This window comes from Melozone crissalis, unplaced genomic scaffold (assembly GCF_028551555.1).
Source record: "Melozone crissalis strain CALT ecotype California unplaced genomic scaffold, PUWL_Pcris_2 ptg000019l_1, whole genome shotgun sequence".
In the NCBI taxonomy this organism is placed as follows: Eukaryota; Metazoa; Chordata; class Aves; order Passeriformes; family Passerellidae; genus Melozone; species Melozone crissalis.
The window spans coordinates 28,725,800-28,748,027 of NW_026535797.1; the positions used below are offsets into that span (position 1 = coordinate 28,725,800).

Below are 22,228 nucleotides of genomic sequence, written 5' to 3' on the forward strand. Positions count from 1 at the left end.
ATGGAATATGTTCCATATTTCACAGGAACTGAAAATCCTCTCAGGCTGCTGACTGATTCCAGTAGATCACAGGGAATTTATGTCCCTCTTGTGTGGAACATACTGGAATTTCAGGCCATGGTACCTGTGCTGTGATGACACAGCTACCACCTTACTCCTCATGAAAGGACAGGTTTGGGCAGTAAGATTTCTCATGGCATTTATTGTGATTGTCTCACCTCTGCCCATGTGTAGATGTTGCTTTCTTTCCCCCATAGATGGAGGCACCTGAAACTCTGACTACAGTTCTTTGTTTGCTCTGTCTGTGAACAGCTCTGTGCCATGCTTTGGGAGCCTGACACAGAGAATATGTCACTTCTGTACTTTTCTTTGTCACTGGTTGGGTAGCATGGAGTTCTTAAATCATACTTGATATCCAGGGATCTGAGTAGGGCAGCCTTTCTAGAGCAGGAGAGTTTAATTTCAGGTTTTGTGGCGCATCGGGTAGCCAGGTGGCCCAGCCGGGCTTGTGTGGTAGGAACATATCTAGTACTCTGCTTTCTCACAACTGGAGAAGTGCAGGGAAGACAGAACCATGATCTCCATGTGTAGTCATTCTCCTTTTTCTATTTTTGTATATTCTGCAATGCTCAGCTGGTTTCTGTGTTGCTTCCTTGAGCAGACCATCAGGGAGCCCCCCAGGCTGCCTGGTGGGGCTGTCAGCCCTGGTGCAAGCATGCAGTGCTGGAGATGGAAGCCAGAGAGGGAAACTAAATCCTTCAGTGTATCTCAGTATGCTTATTAGATTAGCTCATATGGTAGGGAGTGGGAACTGGAAAGCATTCCTTGAGATGATTTTAAATGCTCTAAATCCAAAAGATGAAAAACTAATCTAAATATGAATTCTTTTTAAGTACCATACCCAAGGGAACTTGTTTAGCATTGCGAATTTGTAGAAGGTTGTGCAGCTATTCCTCTATAGCTAATCAATTTTTGTCTTGTCTTGATCACGATTGGTGCCATTGTTGCAGCCCAATGGCTGTTGATAGCCTGCATAATAAGATTACAGAAAAATTTATAATGGAAGCTATTGTAAGTATCCAACTGAGCTGTGCTTTTTTTAAAGGGCAATTTGAGAGTTATTGAGGACCATGGATTTGAATCGGATGCTTTTAGAATTGTTGTAGGTTGCTTTTAACTTAATTACATCAAAACTTCACTTTGAGTTTTCTCCTCTCCATTAGACAATTTTCATTAGATAACCTATGGGAGAGTTCTGTCACAAATGCCATCAGGACAGGAAGCTGATGAGCTACAGCTGAGACTTTTAATAAATACACATGGTCAGTATGCTATACTGTGTCTGAGTGAGGGGTGAATTCCAGTGTGGTGAAGACTGCTGAAAGATTTCTTTTGGCTACAATATTCATAACTATGTCATCTTTATATTCTAGTAACAGTGAAAAGCTTCACCTCATTGCAGCCTTCCTCTTGATAAGGAGTGTTTAGCAGGATCCTCTCATTTCTGCATGCTTGCCTGCCTTAATGAAACTGGCAGCAACCTAAGTTATCTGTGAGCTCTCTGCTCTTGTCAGAGGTTCAGAAGTTAGAAACAGTCAACCAGTGGCAGACCTGCATCTAAAGCCTTGGCAATATTTAGTTTCCCTAGGAAACCAGCTAAAAATGAAACAGAACAACTCCTGCCAAAAAAGGACTCTCAAAACCCCTATATCCTTTATTTGTTAGGGCCTGAGAGAAAGTCTGAAACAGGCGTACAATTCTGAAACGTGCATACAATTTAAATGTAAAACAGAACAGTACAAGTTACAAAGTAGAATTTCCTGAACTATTGTGAATATGTAATACATTTCAAATCACAGCTAAAAAGCACAAACTGGTGTAAACCAGAGCCAAATCCCATTCCTTACAAGAGATGTGTGTGAAAAGCACCCAGCAATTGCCAGTGCACTGAAGTAAAGAAATGCTCATTCATGCTGCAGACTGCCAGGGTAGCCAGAGAGTTACAAAAGCCCACTCATGCTGAGCACCCTACTTTCCCAAGGAAAATGCTTAGTAAAACTATGTTCCCCAGCCTTGAGTTCTCTCTGCTGCCATTCAAGGGATGAGTTTTGCCTTTCTGTCTGGGCTTCCCTTTGGTGAAAGGAAGTGGACTTAAAATGAAAACATCTTTTTGTGATCAAGGCACTTGCAGTTTCAGGGAAGCTGGCAGGTCACATTAAAGTTCATGTGAATACAAGGCTGCCTCATCTTGCTAGATTTGAACTCACATGACTCAACTTGAAGTAGAGAACACGTTTTTGGTTTAGATGAAGACACAGCTGCAATAAATGGCACAAGTTGTTGCCAGCCAAAGAATGAGGTAAACCAATGTGAATGAGGTACACAGTAATAAACTAAAATGGAACTGTTTGTCTCTCTCCTTTGTTTAGTGACATGTGGAAGCACAAATCATGAAAGGCCAGTCACTTCTCTAATACACAGTTAATATTAAAAGCAATGGAAAACTAAGGGCAATGCTTTGCCTCAATTTCACTGTTAGCTGAAGAGCACTGGAGCAATTAGGCCAGTGACCCAGAGCAGTGTCACTTGGATCGGAATCTGGCCCCAAGCAACTTGTCTGGGGTCACACAGTCAGAGCCTTCATCTGAGATCTGTTTTCCTTTGTTGTTAGTCCTGGAGACATAGGCAGTCCCACAGTCTCAGACACAGCTGTACATTTTATTCACCAGAGGAGACAAACCTCATGCCATTAAAAGCTTTGTGTCCCTTCCTGCTCCAAAATCTGCCCCTTCAGGAATCAACAGGGTGGGAGTCTGCTGAAAAATTTTATTCCCGTTTTCAGCAGAACAGCACTGAGACAGCATCCTTACAAAAATACACCCCAAAATGGGCCTGCAGTCTGAAGTGTGGTCAGAATTTAACATTGGCTAGATAATAATAGAGATCTGAATCAAGAGCATATGATAGGTTGATCTGGGAGAGATTTTGTAGTAGTTTCCGATATACTTGCTTTTCAAGTCTGGAATTCTGTATGACTGAAGGTATGCATTAAACTCAAATACTAGTTGTGTATGTAAGGACAGTAAAGTTAATTTTAATTTTTAAATGGCATTTAAATTAAGTAAGATGGTGGTTTAGAGCCTTTTACATCCCTTGTTACCTTCTTTGCCTTTCAACAACTGAGAAATGCACATTTTAATTAAAATTTGTTTTTCAAATGTATCTTGTAGCCAGCACATGCTGAGAAGAGCCACTTACCACCCATGTACTGCAGGCTTGCTGTGCTGAACAAAATGGGAGTATTTAATTAGGAGGAAATACTGTGGTGGCTTAGTGTTTGTGGGCTGCAATAATGATGTCCTTTTTGGTTTCAAGAAGATAGAATTGCCCTTGCCTGGCTCTGGTGGCAGAGCCATGAAAAACAATGGTTTGTCAGTAGGAGATTTATTTATTTTTTTTTTTTTGCATACTGCAACTGCAACAAATCATGAACTGACCTTTCACAGAAGGTCATAGAGAAGTTTGTTTAGCTTTACATGACAAGGTACAGTAAAAAATGAAGCCATGTTTAGTAAAAGCAGACTGAGAACGTTAGAGGGAACTGGGTATAAATTGTTTTGCACACAGGAGTCACTCGACAGCCAGATGAGGAGCAAGATGCTGATGGATGCTGGTGACATTTGCACTGAGTCTCAGCTTGTCTGGCCAATTCAGTTTGTTTGGGTTTGGAATTCATGGGTCATAAAAGGAGATCCCAGCACTTCTCAGCTCTCCACCCAGGGATTTGGTCAGTCCTTAGAGGATGGTAGGGTCAAAGGATCTCCGTAGATCTCCAAATCTTAGATACAGGGGAGAGTTGTCCTCATAGCATGGATGGCAGTTTAATCTTCTAGCCTAAGTTTTCAGTCTTACAGGTTTCCTAGTGCTTAGTTAAGAAAAATGTGCCTACCTCATTATTTACAACCTTTCAGTTGCATATTTCCATCTGAAAACTAAAGTTTTCCTTTTTTATATTTTCTCCATTTATTTTAATACAGTGAAAACTAAATTTTGTATGAAGTTGTGTGTATTTAGCTTAGCATACTACTCCTCAACTTATTTGTAATAAAATTGCAAAAAGAAAAGAGGAAAAATTCAATAATAAAGGCCCAACATTGTGGGACATAAAGTACTTTATAAAGGCATAGGGACCTCCAGTTTTTTTACAAATATTCTTCAAAAAATATCTAACAGGAGAAAGGGGAACTCTAAAAAAGGTAATTATATCAACAGAGACTTCATCTATTTCCATTTCAGTATTCAATCAAGGGGTTTGGCTGCTGTTGACATTCTGAAAATGTGGTTTAGATTTGAATGAGTAAAGTATAAATATTAAATACTTCCAAGATGTCAAATAACTTCAGGATATCAAATATCAATTAAATCTTAGTGAAAGAATAAGGTCAGCCTTGCCAATTTAGCCATTGATCTGATTTGCAGTCAGGGTTTGTGTTATGCTTTGGGTTTGTGGAGTTTGTGTACATAGTGGTGATCAGGTTTTCAGTAGTTCTTCAGTAACTCAGCTTAGATTCCATTGATTTCAATAAGACTTTTGCAAATAATTTAGCTATTTCTGAAGATGTTACTACTCATTACTTAAATTTTTGGTCTAAAGAAGGATAGGTCAAAAATCAAAGGAAGAATTGTTGCTGATTTAGACCATTTGGCTGATAGCATCAGAGGACAATGTACAGTGATATATCTGAATTTTCTTTATGGTAATAGCAAGAGAGGAAACAATTATTTTGAGGAATTAGTTTAATGATGCAATTAAATACACTATTTATTTAAAATAAATTACAGTTATTAAATAATTTGTCTATAATTGAAGTTAGCAAGTTATAAATTCATCCACATTCAAGCTTTAATGGTCCTGAGATATTTGATTCTATCAGTGCTTTCAGAAAAAATATTGTGGGAATAAATGATGTATTTGACACAGAAATTCATAAAAATTATTCTTGAAAAGTTTATCCCTTTTTAAGTATTAGTCAAAGGATATTTCTGAGTCAATGACCCATAGATTTCTTTGCTAAGGAGTTCAGAAATTGACTACAATGTAAAATGTAGTATTTATCCTCATGATTTTTCTTTTTTCTCTGGCAGAAATCTTGCAAATTGCTGTTGCATCATGAGAATCAGTCAAATTGACGAGTGTAATTTAGGAAATTATTATAAAGGGTAACTTCAGCTAGCTCTTAGCTTCTGTGACCTCTCTCTCTAAAAAGAATTGGATTCCTCCAGGGCCAAGTTAAATGTGAGAGCTACCTGTAGGTACTCAGATTACCCCATCTAGGAAACTGCCTCTCTTCACTGGATGCAAAGTGAGCCTGAGGAGGCTCACTGCCCAGGGGGGATGTTTTGTCAGTATTTTTGTCTTTCTTAGCATAGGAAAAGTATTAGCTGTTTCCATAATAGTCTGGAAAATTCATATATGTACATATATATAAATTCATGTATGTATTTTATGTACATGATATGAAAATTGTACCTAAACATCATTGCAAGTCATATGTATAAAATCTTTTGGAGAATAGCCTTTGCTTTTGGATTAACAGATGGATATTTTGTATCAAAATAATTCCAGGTGTAATTCAAGATATCTATGGTCTTGTCACAGGAGTGAACATTGTTGGTTCTGTTCTTGTTACTCTTTCTGCTGTCATATTTAAGAAATATTTAGGTTTTAAAATTGACTTAGAAGGAATACATATGGCCCAACAAATCCACTGTTGAGAATCTACTATCTATGCCAAAATTTATATTCCACAGAAATCTTATAATGTGACTATTTAATTTCTGCTTACTAATTATAGTAACCTTCTCTGTAAAGATACTCTTAATTTCCTATTGAACATAATGTTGTATTCAGTGCCTGCTGAGAGAATGAGCTGTAAACCAAAGCCTTTCAGTGCTGATAGCATAACCACGTTCCAAAATGTGCCAGGGCACCTCTGCTGGCTGCTGCTAGCTGTCAGGGTTGCCACTTGTGCCTTGTATATTCACAGTGATGTTGGTGCAACACACACATTTGAGGAAACAAAGCCCCTGAAGTCCCATTTGCTTTTGTCCAGGGTCATTTGTTCAAATGAGCCCCTGGGCTGGGTGGGTGAGCGGGGCTCACTGCCCACGGTTTCCCATGGCACACATGGTCCCCCAGTGCTGTGCTGCACCTCCAGCCTGCAGAGCAGGGCTGCAGGCCCCTGGTGACAGCAGGCACTGGGAAACCAGGCTTGGAGAGAGCAGGAGCTGGGAGCTGGGAGCCTGCACATCCCTGGCTGGCAGAGGCACAGTGAGGGATTGGGCTGCTGCTGATGGGAATCACGGCGCCACTTGTGGAGCGCATTCATCCTCCGGGTGAGAAGGAGGAAGAATCGAGTCCTTTGTAAGGGGCTGAGACAAATTTTTCAGCACAGAAACCAGGCACTCCAGAGATTGCTCAGTGCTTTGTTTATGTGGCACTCTTTGGGGGGCATTCTCAGCTGAAGATGCCTGTACTGAAGGCACATTTGTACTCGCAGAGTCCAGTTGTGTTCTCTTTGGTTTGTGTGTGGAATATTCCTGCTGAAGTCAATGTCCTAGATTAGCAGGAAACAGATAAATTAAGCTGTTAAAACCATGTGATAAGACTGTATATGCACATTTCAAAACCACTCAGTATAGATACACATATTAATTAAGTAATGCTTTACTCTTGAAACTATTTTAAAAAAGTATTGGACACAGTGCACATTTCATACTAGAAAATACACAGCAGTAGTATCAGACAATGGGGAGGAAATGAGGAGAAGGTTTAGAGGGGTTTATCCCTCTAACAGGATTTCTAGGGTCAGGCATTCTCTCTTCATCTAATTTAGGAATTAGTTTTACAAGGATACTTATTTAGAAAATATTCCTAAATATGCTTATATAAGTATAAAAAAGTCTCTTTTGGGAGGTAGTTTACCAGGATTCTGGGGGAGAGAAAAGAGATAATTTAGAGTCGAGACTCTTCACTCATTTTTTTGTACATGAAAAGAGGCACAACCAAAACATCAACATTACTTCTGTGGTTATGGATAAAAAATTGAGCTTTGAAATAGAGTAACTATCCTAGACAAGTGCACTTACATAGCCTAACAAATAACAACCTTGATTTAATATTTGTTTGAATGTTGTTGCATTTGTATTTCCTCTGTGTTATTTCACTGTCTCTCTTGAACAAGGTGTTGCTGTGAACATTGAAATGTTGGTATTCAGGTTAATTATTTGATGGTGGGGACATATTGTCCTGGCTCTGTAAAATAATTCTGTACAGCCAGCAGTTGGACTGGGAGCCATTCATTCCTCAGCACAGGAGGAAAATATGAGACTGTATTTTTGCTTAGTTAAATTTAAAGTAGCAGCTAATATGTAATTTTCTGGCACTTCCCTGTCATTTTTGATGGTTATACAGAATGAAGTTTTCTCCCTTCTGTTGAATTTTTGAGGAAATTAATTACCTTCTCAGTAAATTGGAGAATTCACTCTCAATTACAGCACTTAAATATTGTCAGTCTATATCAGATTTCTGTAATTACAATATTTTATCTCTGTAGATCTGATATATAACCTATCCATTGAATTATCAAGACAAGAAAATGTAGAAAATTTTGTATTTCAGAAGGTGTAAGGGTTTCTCTGTTCATGTTATGGGAGTTCCTGTTTGTAAATGAGTTGTTCTCAGTTGTTAGCATCCACGTCTATAAGAGGATTTCTTATGGCATGGTACCTAAGACGTATGTGCTCTTAGACATTGATCCCCTCTCATCAAACATTCTTCTTCAAAATACCATAGCTAATATCTCTCATTGTATTGGAAATGTTAACTTGAGAAAATCACATTCTGATTTCCCCAGTGCATGCATTTTAAAATCTGAATAAGGTGAGATTTTTTTTTCAAATGTGATTCTGAATATAAAATTCTGTTTAGCCTTTAATGTGTTTATTACATGTACTGTTGGTATCTATATCTATATACATCTATATATATAAACCTCATCCTTCAGGGTCTCAGAAATTGCTTCTCATCCTCATCTACACATATTTTGATTTTCAGAGATCTTCCCAGAATGCATTAAGAATCCAGCATTAGATTTTAATTTTGGACTTTGTGAGTAGTGTCTGGCTTATTTCTGGCTCATGAACCTGAGTCACGTTTCCCTCATCACATTGCTGGGTTTTCATGGAGCTGACAGCTCACAGAAGTAACTGCAGGAGTTAATGTCTTGTGTGTGTTCCCAGACACTACACCCAGCACTTGGTGCACCTTCTCCTGCATGACAGCAGCCCCAGTGAGGGAAATTGCATCAGTGTAGGGGAATATTGTGGTGGCACACAGATATTGTGGTCACCATGGTTCCACTTACTTTCCTCCCTGTCACTGCTTGTGGGGTATCACCAGGACTTTCCTGTGCTTTTGTCTTTCCCAGTTCATTCAGTGGCTTCTGGATGTCTCACACAGCATAAAAAATTGCAGCAACCCAGAGGCTGCTTTGAAGTGCTTGGATGCAGACTGACATGGTTTGGGTGAGCAGAGCAATCACCACTGAATCTGGGCTTTCTTTTTTATAGCAAACTTTCAGTCCTGGGGAAAAGGGCAGTGTTAGAGATGGAGGTTCTCCAGGAGCTTGGCATGTTAGGTGTGCTTAGATTTCTTTGTGGTCTTTATACTTCCCTAAAATACGTGTGTTGTATCACCTAGTTTTCTGTCTAAGCACTACCCTACCCCTAACCCAGCACCATGGGATTCCAGATCACAAAGATGTAGGAGCAGCAATGTTGGGGCCCTGCTGGGATAGCCTTGGTGTGCCTTTAGCCCCAGTTTTCCTGAAACTGCAGGCTCTTTGACTCTTTCAACCCTAACCCCTACCCTAACGCTAAAAATTACCTGGAGATATTCTGCTTGACATTTACTTACAGCTATTTATTCAAAAGCAAAGAAATTAAAAGGAATGGGAGTGCAGATATCTGAAGATGTGTGCCAGATATTAATACCAAAAAATACACAGAAAATGATATCTATTTCCAGAAGCACTTTTGCTCTTTGCCACTGGTGTTCTCCAGAATGTTTCTTCCTCTCTGTTAGTTTTTGTCAATGGTCATTACTCCTTTGCTAATGTCCTGAGGCTGAAACCACTTTGGGTGTTTGTAACACAGCTCAGGCCCTGGGTATGGAATACAGAAGCTCACTTTCAGGTTAATAATTTGCACATTGAACTATTGTGGATTTGTGGCTTGTATTTCCTGGCTGCATGTCTGTTTAGGCTCTGTGCAGTGTTCAGTGTCTCAGTCTGTCCAACTCTCCAGCTCTGAGAACCTCAGCATCCACACTCCATCTTCTGCTTAAACACAGAGCCCTGCTCTTGGAAGAGCCAATCATATGAAGCCTTTTCAGTGTACCTGGCAGAGCTTTCAGTCATCTTTCAAACACAAATTGCTTGCAAAAGAAAGCAGTGCCATTTTCTCCCTGCTGGCTTTCTGAAATGTCATGTTGGGAAAAGCACTTACCACGTCTGTCATATGAAGAGAAAGCTTTCAATAATGACTGGTATTTCTGAGTGTGTTGCAGCCAGTGCAGCTGTTGAAAATGTCACTGGGTATGGCACAAATAGGGGGCATTTTGAGCAAAACCGTGCACTAACTGATTTTGGTATTAGTTGAAAAAGAAAAAAAAAAAAGAGCAATAGGATGTTTGAAGAATAGACAACCTTTTAGATATAAATGCATAAAATAAGACAAAAATTGAAAAATAGTTTTATTAGTTCATGAAGTCATCAGTAAAAATACATTATTCACAATACTAGCTGGAGATCTATGAATTTTGCAGAGTCTGTGATTGAATTTCACATATCTATGAGCAGAATTTTGAACAATCAGGCCAACAGTAATATTCCTGCATTGAAGTGCTGAAATAATTCTTTGGCAGAGTATGTTGAGAGGTTGAAATGTTCCTAATGTGTTCCAAGTAAAGTTTTTACTTTTATTACTGCCCAAACACCTCTGAGTTCAGTTTTTTTGTCATTTTTTATCAGTTATGATGAAAGTATCGATGCTATCTTTTTCTATAATTAGATGTGACACTGAATAATTCTGGCAATGCGTTGCCTCACATCCCTGTATGAGTTTCCCATCTTCATCATGTGGGAGCTTTCCTGAGTTTCTTACAGAGACTCTAGCTTTGATTCTATCTGTCCTTATCTATATTCAATTTTCATTTTTTTCTGTTCTGTTTCTTTACTTCTTCTCTTACATCATATAGATTAGTTCATTTTTTTACCCAGTATTGTTTCTCATTTTACTGGGTTGGTTTTTTTTCCATTTGTTCACTTTTGACTTGAGTGTTATGTAAGTGCAAGAACACCTAACATTTCTGAATTCTAATGTTCATGGAATGTTGAACTACAAAATTGCCTTGGGAACTAAGGGGAGACCTAAATTTAGAACCAGTGGTTCTTTTTGGGGTCAATGGTCATTTGTTCATCTCCCATATGTACTTAGAAAAGAATTTCCCAAGAAAACTGCAGGGTCTCAGCTGGGAAAATGGGAAAAATAAAGAACAGAAAATGAAGTTTGATTGTGTGTTCCTTTTGCTGTGGCTCACCAAAGTGTTAATTGTTCCATTTCAAAGGAGTTGCTGTTTTAAATATGTGTGCTCATATGTGTATATGCATCCACCATCTATAAACCTTGCAGAGATTGGCTTTGTTTTGTGCTTGGAAGGTAGTTTAAGAATGGATATGATTTCTGCTTGTGTTTAGGTGGCTGACAGATATGAATGGGGCCATTATGTTAACTGTGGGCATCGCTGGCTTCTTAACTGAACCTTGGAGCACTTGATAGCTTCAGGTGCTTTGTCCTGTCAGCCTGCAAGCACACACAGTGGTGATGGCAGCCACTCTGTGCACCATGTTATTAGTGCCTATTCACCTGAGGAATTTCATCCCTTTCCAATGCTTTCCATCACTGACATCCAGACTTGTATAACTGTACCCCAGTGGCTGCTGGGGACCCCCTGTGAGAATTTGTGAGAGGCTGTTCAGGGATGTGCTGGTACTGGAGCACACAAAACACTAAACAAATTGTCCTTATTTGGGTCCTTCACTGAACAAATTGTGCTTCTTTTCCATGCAGGGAATAAATCACAAGATAGTGGGATTGCAGAGATGGAGGAGCTTCCAGTCCCACACAACATCAAAATAAGTAACATCACGTGTGACTCCTTCAAGATTTCTTGGGACATGGATTCTAAATCCAAGGATCGCATTACTCATTACTTCATCGATCTCAACAAGAAAGAAAACAAGAATTCCAACAAATTCAAACACAAGGTAATTTTCATTTAAAAATCAAGGCACAAATGCTTGATTTTAAACAGATGAATCTCTGTGTTTTATTAACCTTTCAAAGCCAGGCCATGGGAAACAGGAATTGGATATCCAGCAAAGGTGGGTTTTGATTAATCTGTTGGAATTTTGGTTTACCAAAGTACCTTCTCTGTCTCCAGCCTGTGTGCATGTACACAAAAATACATTTGTTTCACAGAGAGCTGCACATTACCTTTTCTGTTTCATTTGAAAACATTTTTGGTACCTCTACAATGTAGTGCAAGACTGCCATTTTTATTCCTGACTGGTTCTTCATCATTATTTACAAAATGTGTGTATTCTCTGCCTGTCCTTATTCAGTGACAGACTCCTGAGAGCAACACATATCATTCTAACAGAAGAGCCACAAATTCTAATGCACTTCAGGAAGGCTTCCAGCAATTTTAGTTTGCAGCATTCAGCACTGTGACCTGAATATTCATCTGGCCTCTTTCCTCAAGCCTCTGGTGCAGGAACATATTGAAGGCATTGCAGGATCTGCAAATGCTTTACTTACCAAATCCAGCAAAATTTGCTTTGACCTCAGAACAGTTGAAATACTGAGATGTCTAGAGAAACATTGAGATAGAACATTCTTCAAATTTAAAAATTATGTTGGCATTGTCTAAAAGATAAGGTTTGCCAAGGCACAAATAACTGTCCAAACAAATGTACGGGCTGTAATTTTCTCAGCACCAAAATAACTGTTGGTTTCTAAGCCAGTGAGATAAACAGAAGATATTGCCATCAATTTCTCTGAGGCTTTTTATTGTGAGAGTATTTTTCATGAGATTTCTGTTAATGGCAGGTGTATAATTTCATTATTTGACCTTTTGTTGTTGTTGTTTTTGGTTGGAAGTAACATATCCAGTAAGAGTAATGAAAAATCACTTACTGTTTATTGAAATTGAGAATTTTACATTTTTGGCCATGTTGTTGCAGTTGCTAGGAACCAGTATGTGAAGCACTACTAAACCTAATGTTATAATAGGCATGTATTATGCCCCATTTTTAATAGTAATAGCAAATAAAGTAGGATACTTTTGCTTTTTTCTTACTAATTTTGGACTGACTGCCTTTGAATTGAAATTCCCATTTTACACTGCAGAAATAAATATACTCTCTAAAGTGGGATAGATTCTTTCAAATTTCATGTATTTTATTATTCTATATGTTTTTTCATTCATGTGCTAACTGGTGTATTCTTGGAACATTTATTTTTGTGAAAAGTAGAGCCATCCTAGTAGAGCAAACACGACATATACTTCAGAATCTTTATCACAGCAATGAGACTAGAATGGAAGGGGGAGAAATTATATTGGCAGTAGAATAAAGAAAAGCTATTAGATTTATTTTGTGTTTCTCAGCAATTCCCTAGCTTTTTATTGTGCAGTAGTGTTTAGTCAAAGGACAAAGGTAATTGGTTTTGTGAGAACAGGAGGCTAAAATCTACAATTAAAATTATGAATAATTTGGATGTCTCGTCAGAATTAACTAAAAATTTATTGCTATTGATTTTGTTAGTGACTTGTTTAAGATTTTTTTTGTGTGATTTTTTGGATGGTTTTATTCCCAAGCTTGAATGACAGAGATCCAGAGAGTAGAGAGAGGGTGGAGAATAGTAAAACATAGACTGAATAATCCAGCTTTGTGCCAGAGCATGTGGGTGTTGCTTTCATGCATCTTCAGTACTAAGCAATTTCTAGCACAACTTCTAGAATGAACTTTGGTTGATAATTGAAGTGCTCAGGTTCCAAATGTGTGAGCCAGGTGTGGTTCAAGACAAGCATCCTTCCTCCCTCTAAGGTTGGCCATAGGAGTTTCCCAGCTGAAGCTCAGCAGCAGGAGCTGATAGCCCAGCACTGAATCCTCACAGCAGGGAACAGATTTCAGTCCCCACCCATGCCCTGACTTCCTAACAAAGCTTTTGCATAAAGGAGGGGGATAGCACTGCCCTTGCTCCTAGCAGGGCTTTTTCAGAGACAAAACAGCGAGCCCAACTGCATAAATACAAAACAGAGCATTGGGATTTACTCCTAGGAGGCATCCAGCACCCTGGCCTGTGCAAGGAGAATCCATCCTTACCTAGCTTACAGGTAGGGTAAAGCACTGCAAGTGCCCCCTCTCTGTCACAGGTGTTAACACAGGGGACCAGCTTGTTTTCTAACTTAGACAGAATTAACATGAAGTATCAGTTTGCTCAGATGGCTGTAAATATACATATACACTTGGGGTATACACTTCACCTGATAGATCCATGCTGTACCTCAGGAAAGGGAGCTCTTTGTTTTCCTGCGTTCCTGGGAATGATTCAACCTTCCAATACTGTTTCTGTTGGCAATTATATAAAGTATATTCAGCATAATTATGGTGAATAAAGTTTTATTATTTTTGACTATCATCGTCTCCGTGAAGGAGAAGGTTTGTATCGGTAGTGGTGTGCAAAGACTAGAATTGCAATAAGATTTTGTCTTCTTTTCAATTCATTTTGCATACTTCCTCTCTTTTTTAAAATATAGAAATATGATTACTCCCATGTAATAAGAAAATACTCAAATATTTAGCAAAAGTGGGACCAGAATCTGTGTGTGCTGAATTCTCACAATGTGTTCTACAAGATGACCTGGCAAAGGGAAGGGTAACCTGAAATGGGAGAAAGTTGAAGACTGAAAGCTGCCTCTTTTCCCAAAAAGGAGAGTAGAGTGACTCACACACCTTGCTGCTACTCAGTTATTCAAAGCTCCCAGGCTGTTCTTAGAAATTATTGCCATCCAGGTACCTTTAGAGCTGTCTGGTGGGTGCTGGTAGTGGAGCAGCCATCTGCCACTCCAGAATCCTGGCTCTCCTTGAGCTGGCACAGTACCTGCTTTGCACTTCTTTGGTGGCTCAGCCAGGAATGAGAGCAGAAGATGAAAGGGAGAAGTGGAGAATCCCCAGAGGATCCTCAATGTGAACATTTGAATATTTCTTCTCTATTGTGGCCTTTAAAAAATTGGTGTTTGCTTAGGAAAAAAACAGCAGATGAGAGTTGTGAGAAGCATCACATCTGCCCCTCCTCTCCAGCTGTGCAAGATAGAAATCCCTCAGGTCTGTGGTGGTCTGCCCCTTCCTTTTTACCCTTTTTTTTTTTTTTTTTTTTTTTTGTAGTCCTTCCCTTTTTTTGGTATGGTTAAAGAAGGTAGCTGATGCACAGCTGGAGGTTAAAGCTTTGACACATGGGGCAACAAGGCTTTTAATGTTATATGAAAACTGACAAAATTAATGGAGAAAAAGCCACCTCTGGGGTGTGAGCACAGAGATCTGACCCAGGTGGGAGCTCTTTTACAATAACCCAGGAAGAGGTGACAGGAAGAGCAATGATGTTAACTGTGGCACCTGCTGACTGCATTAGCAGTAGCAGACTCAGTCCAGTGGGATGCCTTTTGGGGTGGTAGCTTCAAATGTCATTTGGTGTTTGTTTTTTTTTCTTTGTAATTTTTCTCTACAAATTATGAATTGTAGCATGCACAACTCTCTCCTTTTCAGATAAAGTTTTTACCCAAGTAATATTTGATTTAAATGATAATTGGCAAAAGAGAAATCATGACAACAAAATTTTACCCTGGATTATCACTCAATTACATCAATTCTTGTCATATCCCAAGCTGCTAATTTTACAGTTTCTTAATACAGAAACTAATTTTTTGTTGATAGGAAAACAAAAGGAGAAAGATCTTTTTCCATAATAGAAGACAAGGGGGAAAAAAAATCCTTCAGATCTTGCTTAGAGATCATGACCAGGAAATATCTCCCTTCTATTACTTTTTTCCTTTAAAGTCTACTATGCTATAGGACTACTATCTACCTATAGTCCTAGTGTAGGACTACTATATATAGGTAGATGATTGTGGACTAGGATTTATAGCTGGACAGTTAAGGATGTCATTTAAAGTGCCCACTTTTCACATGGCAGCTGTCTTACTATTCTGTTAATACTGGTGAATATTCAGTAGTAAATGTCTCTCATTCTATCGCAGCTCCTCAGGTACACTACAGAAAATCATTGAACTCCATTGTGAGTCCTTTCCTTCACAGTTCTTGCATAAAATGTCCCATTCTTCCATTTTTTGTGTCCTTTGGTGGTCTGTACCAAAGGCTTTGGTACTGTAGAAATCAAGTATTTCAACTACAACAAGCAGTTTTTCTTGGTTGCACCCTGGGGCTGTGATATCCTGAAAGAGCAAAATAGAGGATTTTAAGGGGCAGTGGAGGGGAAAGCAAGAGGTTCAGTGGTAGGCTCAAGCTGTTTGCTTCTTCTGGCCATTGCTGTACAGAAGGGTGTTTTGAAAGATGTGAACCAGCCGTAGTTACTCTGCAATGTGTTTAATTATCTCTGTTGAAATTTAATTTGGAAGGTAGCAGCAGCAGTGTAGCTGGGCTGATTGACAGCAGGAGGAATTTTGTTTGATTATATTGGCCGAAAGAAACAAGTGAGAGCACAAGAATCTCTTAAATTAAGATAGCTTTGTCCTCAATAGCATGTCTTTCTTTGTTTGCATATGTAAGCATAAATGACCCTAGAGACAATTATATATTTGGGCTATATATAATAGTATTACTCTACAGTCACTTGGAACAAATCATTCATTCATACATGCAGGTTATCCCCATGTCTCTTAGAACAGGCCTTACACCACAGTCCTCTGGTACTGCTCACCTTGCTGCACCCACAAACTGTGGGAAATAACTCGAGTTTGCAGAGAAAAGCCAGGGTTGGGGGCTACTGCAAAAGCAGAGACAGAAAGGGTGGCAGATTGGTTTGGTGTCAGTGCTGACCTGTGTGTCCCTTGGTGTTTTGTTTGTGCAGGACGTGCCCACCAAGCTGGTGGCCAAGGCCGTTCCGCTGCCCATGACGGTGCGCGGGCACTGGTTCCTGAGCCCCAGGACGGAGTACACGGTGGCGGTGCAGACGGCCTCCAAGCAGGTCGATGGCGACTACGTCGTGTCCGAGTGGAGCGAAATCATCGAGTTCTGCACCGCAGGTAACAGCTGAGGGATCCTGGTCCACAGGCTGCAGTCTGTGTGTGCTGCCTCTGCTGCCACACTGGGCTGGGCACCTGCCAGTGCCAGCTCTGCTGGTGCCCTTCAATAGTCACCCCTGGAAACTGGAATTCACACTTTAGACTTTGTATGTGCTGAGGTTTGGCACGTTAAGCAGAGGCAGCTGGACTGCTCTTTGCTTGTGCCATAGCTCAGGTGTCCCAAAGTGCTGTGCCTGGCACCACTGCTTGTCCCAGGCTAGGAAAGGGCCACCTGTGTGCCTGTCACTGGCTACCAGCACATGTGGGGTCAGGTAGAAGGGCAGCTCCCTGACAGCTTAAGACATTCTGCTGCTCTGCCTTCTCTGCATGCTGCAAAGCCTCAGCACCATCAACAGCCCATCTCAAGGGTCACTTTGGCCTGTATTTGATTTAAAAGGCTTCCTTTGGATGAACAAGACTTGCTGCCACTGTGTAAACCTGTGTGAAATCTGAGGACTGAGACAAGCTCAGTATGAATCCCATGTTGGTTGGGAAGCCATTTAAGCTGGGTCCTGAGCAAGCTTTGTTAGTACTGCCATTGGTTATTGGCTCACAACCATGTATATTGTAACTAACAGTTTACCAGCTGATATGAGCCAGAGAGGGCAGTCCTGAGCTCCTCTGCAGTCCTGAGCTGCACTGCAGTCGCAAATACAGGGAAACCAGCCCTGACATAGGAAATCCTGAGCTGAAAGTTGCTGCCAGCTTGCAGAGTCTTCATGAGGAAGGAGTGGGGAGAATCACAAACACCTGCTCCTGCCGTCTGATTTGCTTGTTGCCACTGTTGAAAACTGGGGCGTGATGTGATGTATATTACCAAGTTTTCAGTCTGCATGTGTCTGTGGCTTTTGGAGGGTGTTGTGGATTTTCCTGCCCCCTGTACTAGCAGTTTGTCTTTCCTTTCCAGATTATTCAAAAGTTCACCTAACACAGCTATTGGAAAAAGCTGAAGTGATTGCAGGCCGTATGCTCAAACTGTCTGTTTTTTATCGGAATCAGCACAAAGAATACTTTGATTATATCAGGTAAGAAACTAAACATATTCAAAGTCCTTTGGCAAATTAAAGGAGTAATGAAAATAAGTAAATTGAGACAGCTGTGCTGAAGCTGGAGCAGAATGCCTGTATGCTTTATAGCCCATTCAGAGGAAGGCAAAGAATAAAACACAACTCATTTCTTTCTCCTTGCTTAACTCAGCACCTCCATTAGGCAATAAAAGTCTGTTTTGAAGCAGAAACTGAGGTACTCACAGGGACTCCAACCTCATAAAAGCATCTGTAACCGTAATGGAGAGTTTAGTAGCCAAATATTTCCACTGTACTGAGAAATTAAGAGTGAGGTGACTGACAGTAGGAGTGTACAACAATGTGCACAGGCATTTGCCTGCATGTGAGAGTTCCATCTCAAATATTTGCTCTCCCATGTACAACCAGCCTATTTCCATACTCAAATGCAGTTATACAGACTCTGCAATCTGAATGTTAATTTATAGATCATGTGGGGAGGATGAGGGCATTATGTTTAGACAGTGTTAAACCACCATGCTTCAGCTGGAATGACAAAACAGGATAGCTGGAGGTAGGTTCCCTGTTCTGCTGGACACCCAGTGTGCCCTCCACACAAGGTGGGGAGCATCAGGATAAGAGAAAAGCAGACTTTTTGATAGAAGGAGTCAAAGCTCGTTAGAAGAACATGGATGAGAGGTAATAAGCAGTGTGTTGGAAGGCTGCACCACTGACTGCACTTCTTTAATATTCATCAGGAGACAGGGCTCCTGCTGGGCCACATAATTTCAGTTCTGAGTGAGTGTCCCACTAGTACCTGCCTAGAATGGAAAGTTTTTAAAACAACTCAAGGCAATCCAGCTTCAAAGAACAGACTCCACTATATTTGGAAACATTCCCACTTTGTAGTCTTGGGTATGTAATTTATTCCTAGAGTGTGTTGGATATTGCAGAGCATGGGCTTGCTCTTCCCCTTCTGTGTTTTGGAAGGATTATTTTATTGCACATAGGGACACAGCTGCAAAACTCAGTAGAGGTAGAGAATAAATTGAGGTTCTTTGATAACCATAACCACTGCTGCCATCCTGGGCTGGATACCACAGAAGGGAAATGCCTGTGCTGTTCTGATCCTCACATTGCTTTGTTTTCAGCTATGTAATCATAGTGCATCTGCCTTTCTGTTCATTAGTGCTGAAAATTGCCACTGAGGTGCATTTGTAGCTGTGGGGTTGGACTTATTCTGCCAAGTGTGACTCTAATTGATTGCACTCTATCTGTTTTTCTTCTTCCTACTAAGTTCTTTCTTGGTTTGACACCAATGGAGATGGGTTTGTTTTCCCTCTGTTAGTGAGCTGGAGACAAAAAGCTGTTTAACCAGGCCAGTGGGAAGCTAAACTACCAGAAGTGGCTGATGGTCCCCTCTTGTGATCAGAAATAGACTAACACAGTCACAAGGGCTATTCCTTCCCCAGTACACCTGTCTGTATGTTATGTTAAAAGCCCATACCACATGCTTCCTATTAGGGAAAATTCCTTGTCATCCCATGCCTGCCATGGTCTCTGCTGCCATCACACAGCCTGGAAAAGCTCTGGTAGCACTGGCATACAGGCAGCTGCTCCTGGTGCTAAAGCAGCACCAAATGGAGGGGGGTTGAGGTGAGCTCAGAAGGGGTGTTTGTGTCACTGCAGCTTACCTGGGCTGGGAGCACCAAAAGCATTTGAGATCCCCCAAAAAGGCAACCTATAATTAGCCTAATTGGCCACTGGATGTCAGTGTCTTGCCACAGAAATGGAAAAGCTCAACTTTCTCAGAATGAAGCCTGACTTTTCAGGTTGCAGAGGTTTCAGGTGGTTATTTAAGCTTATTCTGCCTTTTTTTTCCTCTCTTTTTTTTTCTCCCTAGTAACCTCTTCAGTCATAAAATACTAATTATACTCCCACTCCAATCAATGTCTTATGAAATTGGGCTTGAGACAATAAGTAGGTAGCATTTGAATGGCTCAGAAAACTTCTGAAATGTATCTTAGAGTAAAATAAAGATGTGCTGCTGAGATTACAAATAATGAAAAACTAATCACAGCTGGAGATATTACTGAGTTGATTCAGAGCTGTTTTGTAATTTATACACTGAGTTTGTTTGCTGTGACTGCTACCTCCCACTTTAACCAAGCAAAACCTTCTCCCACACAGCACCATTTTACATGGGCCTGTTGCAAGTTAAAAGCAGAGAGAGAACAGTCTTTCTTGGCTATTTTTCCCTTTCCTGAAAGAAGGAAAAAAGAAAAGTCAAAGCAAGAGGGGAATATAAAAATCATAAGAATCTCCAGCCCCACAGCCTCATGCATTTGTAGTGTGTCATAAAGACATTGTTGTAAGGGTGCCTAGCAGATATGGTGTTTTGCAGGACTTACCAAAGGACATGGTTCCCTTTCAGGTATTATTTGGCTGCAGGTGCAGAGGGAGCCAAAGCTGTCACTGGAGCATGTCCAGAGTTGTGTGGGACACAAATACTGGGGAATGCCCTGCTATACATAAAATCTCAGGTGCTAAGGAGGGTTAGAGGGGGTGTTTTGGAGTAATTTCCCAAATTAACAGCCTAATGCTGCTGAATGCAATTTGGGATTTGGGGTTTTAAAAATTTACTTGTTCGTTGCACATTTCTTTTCACTGGAATAAAATTGAGCTAAGTTTAAAAAAAAAAAAAAGTTAGTATTTTTTCCCTTAGGACTAGTGACTGCAGAAGCTGGATAGCAACCAAAATGGAAACTAACCAAATTGCCTAATTCTCTGTGCCCAGCTCTGCACTGATTGAAATCAGCAGTAGACCAATTAGACTTGAAATGATCATCTGGGGACAAAAAATACTGGCAGACAATACATTCTTTCCTATAACCTCTCTAAAAAGCCTCCTTTAGAAATAACTTTCACTGGCAGTGTTCTACATGAACTATATACTGCCTATGCTAAAAATACATATTAACAAACAGTATATTCAGCATATGGAGACTGACTTGCAATTGTCAACATGTGTTTATTGTTAGAAATGTAGTGTAAGTCTGAACAAATCATCTAATTAAAGATATTTGTGATTTGGGGGCTTTTTTGTTTGTGCTTTTTTTTGCCTGCTTATGAGACACAGACTGCTGACAGAGAAAGCAGGCTGGAAAAGCAGATTTGCCCCTTAAATAGGAATTATTTTAGCTCTTCCCAAGTCTGATGGCACTTGATTTGCTTGGTCCTAAGACCCTGACACTAACCCTGTCTTTCAGTTTAATGGGTTTCCTTTGTGTCCCTTCAGTCCTGTTTCTAAACAGCATAATGTCCTAACTTTCCACTTTTTCTTTGCCATTTGTTACAAAATAAACAATACCAGTGCTTCATTTGTAGAGAGCATCATGGGAATGCTATGCAGCCCTCTGTTAAGGATAACAGTGGCAGCCATGGCTCTCCGATCAGTGGGAAGCTGGAAGGCATCTTCTTTAGCTGCAACACTGAGTTTAACACTGGCAAGCCACCCCAAGATTCACCCTATGGAAGGTACAGGTATGAGATTGCAGCTGAAAAACTCTTCAACCCAAATACTAACTTGTACTTTGGAGACTTCTACTGCATGTACACAGCCTACCACTACGTCATCCTCGTGATCGCCCCGGTGGGGTCACCAGGAGATGAGTTCTGTAAGCAGCGCCTTCCCCAGCTGAACATAAAAGATAACAAATTTCTGACCTGCGATGAAGAAGACGGGGTCATGGTTTACCATCATGCCCAGGATGTTATTTTGGAAGTAATTTACACTGATCCTGTGGATCTTTCCCTTGGCACAGTTGCTGAAATTACTGGTCACCAACTAATGAGCTTGTCTACTGCAAATGCAAAGAAAGATCCCAGCTGCAAGACCTGCAATATCAGTGTTGGACGTTAAAACTGCCCTCGTTCCTTAGGAGCCTTCAAACCTCTGTTCCCATTTCCATAGTCAGACAGTTCTGTCGGAAGCATGCACATGCCGCTGTCACCAAAAGCAACTACCGGTCTTCAAAACCTCCAATAGCCTTCTTAGGATCTCTTCTCTCCCTCTTTCCCTTCTGTTCCCCCGATGCTTTAAATGATTAGAAGTCCTGGATTTCTTTCTGGCAACCATTTATACCTAGATGCTGCAAAAATTGTTTCTGTTTCTTGCCAAACATAACAAAATCCTATATAAACTGCTTTAGCAAAATAAAAATAACGGCTTATAAATGGTGTTTAAATATGCATTCATTTTAACTACTGAACAAGTACTGGGATAACTGAACAGCATGAAAGGTTGTAATTGCAGCATGATTTGAATTTCAGAGCCTAGAAATGTCAGCACTTCCAACGTGTTGTTTGACAGTGTTATTTATGTTATTTATATTAGCTAACTGAAAACAGAAACTGTGTCTCGACATAATAAATATAATAGAAAAATATTTTATTTGTACTGTTGTATAAAATATTATACAATCATATAGAATATATAGATTACATTTTAATATCAATTGTATACATGTCATTAAATCATTTTCCCTTATCAAAGATGTAGTTTGTAAACTTCAAATAGCTCTGTATCTGTTCCTGTTGCTCTAGATGACTTTAATTAAAACAGATTTATGAAGACCATTTCTGATTCATAAAAGTTAAGTTATAAATTATTAAATCAGTACACTGAAACAACAAACGGCTGCAAAATAAAAAATTCCTTTTTTTAGTGTTCATATTTTTT

At 40.0% G+C, this 22,228-nt stretch overlaps 1 protein-coding gene across 2 annotated transcripts in view; it reads left to right on the forward strand.

Moving 5' to 3' along the window:
* The window catches only part of PHYHIPL (phytanoyl-CoA 2-hydroxylase interacting protein like), a 54,610-nt gene extending 32,390 nt beyond the window's left edge, over positions 1–22,220 (forward strand). For both annotated transcript variants that reach the window (XM_054276571.1, XM_054276570.1), the window contains exons 2-5: positions 11,191–11,387; positions 16,270–16,444; positions 17,391–17,508; positions 20,875–22,220. In XM_054276571.1, coding sequence (XP_054132546.1) covers positions 11,223–11,387; positions 16,270–16,444; positions 17,391–17,508; positions 20,875–21,409 — 993 coding nt within the window. In that variant the 5' untranslated portion in view covers positions 11,191–11,222 and the 3' untranslated portion in view covers positions 21,410–22,220. The remainder of the gene's footprint in view (positions 1–11,190; positions 11,388–16,269; positions 16,445–17,390; positions 17,509–20,874) is intronic.
* Positions 22,221–22,228: the final 8 nt, after the last annotated feature.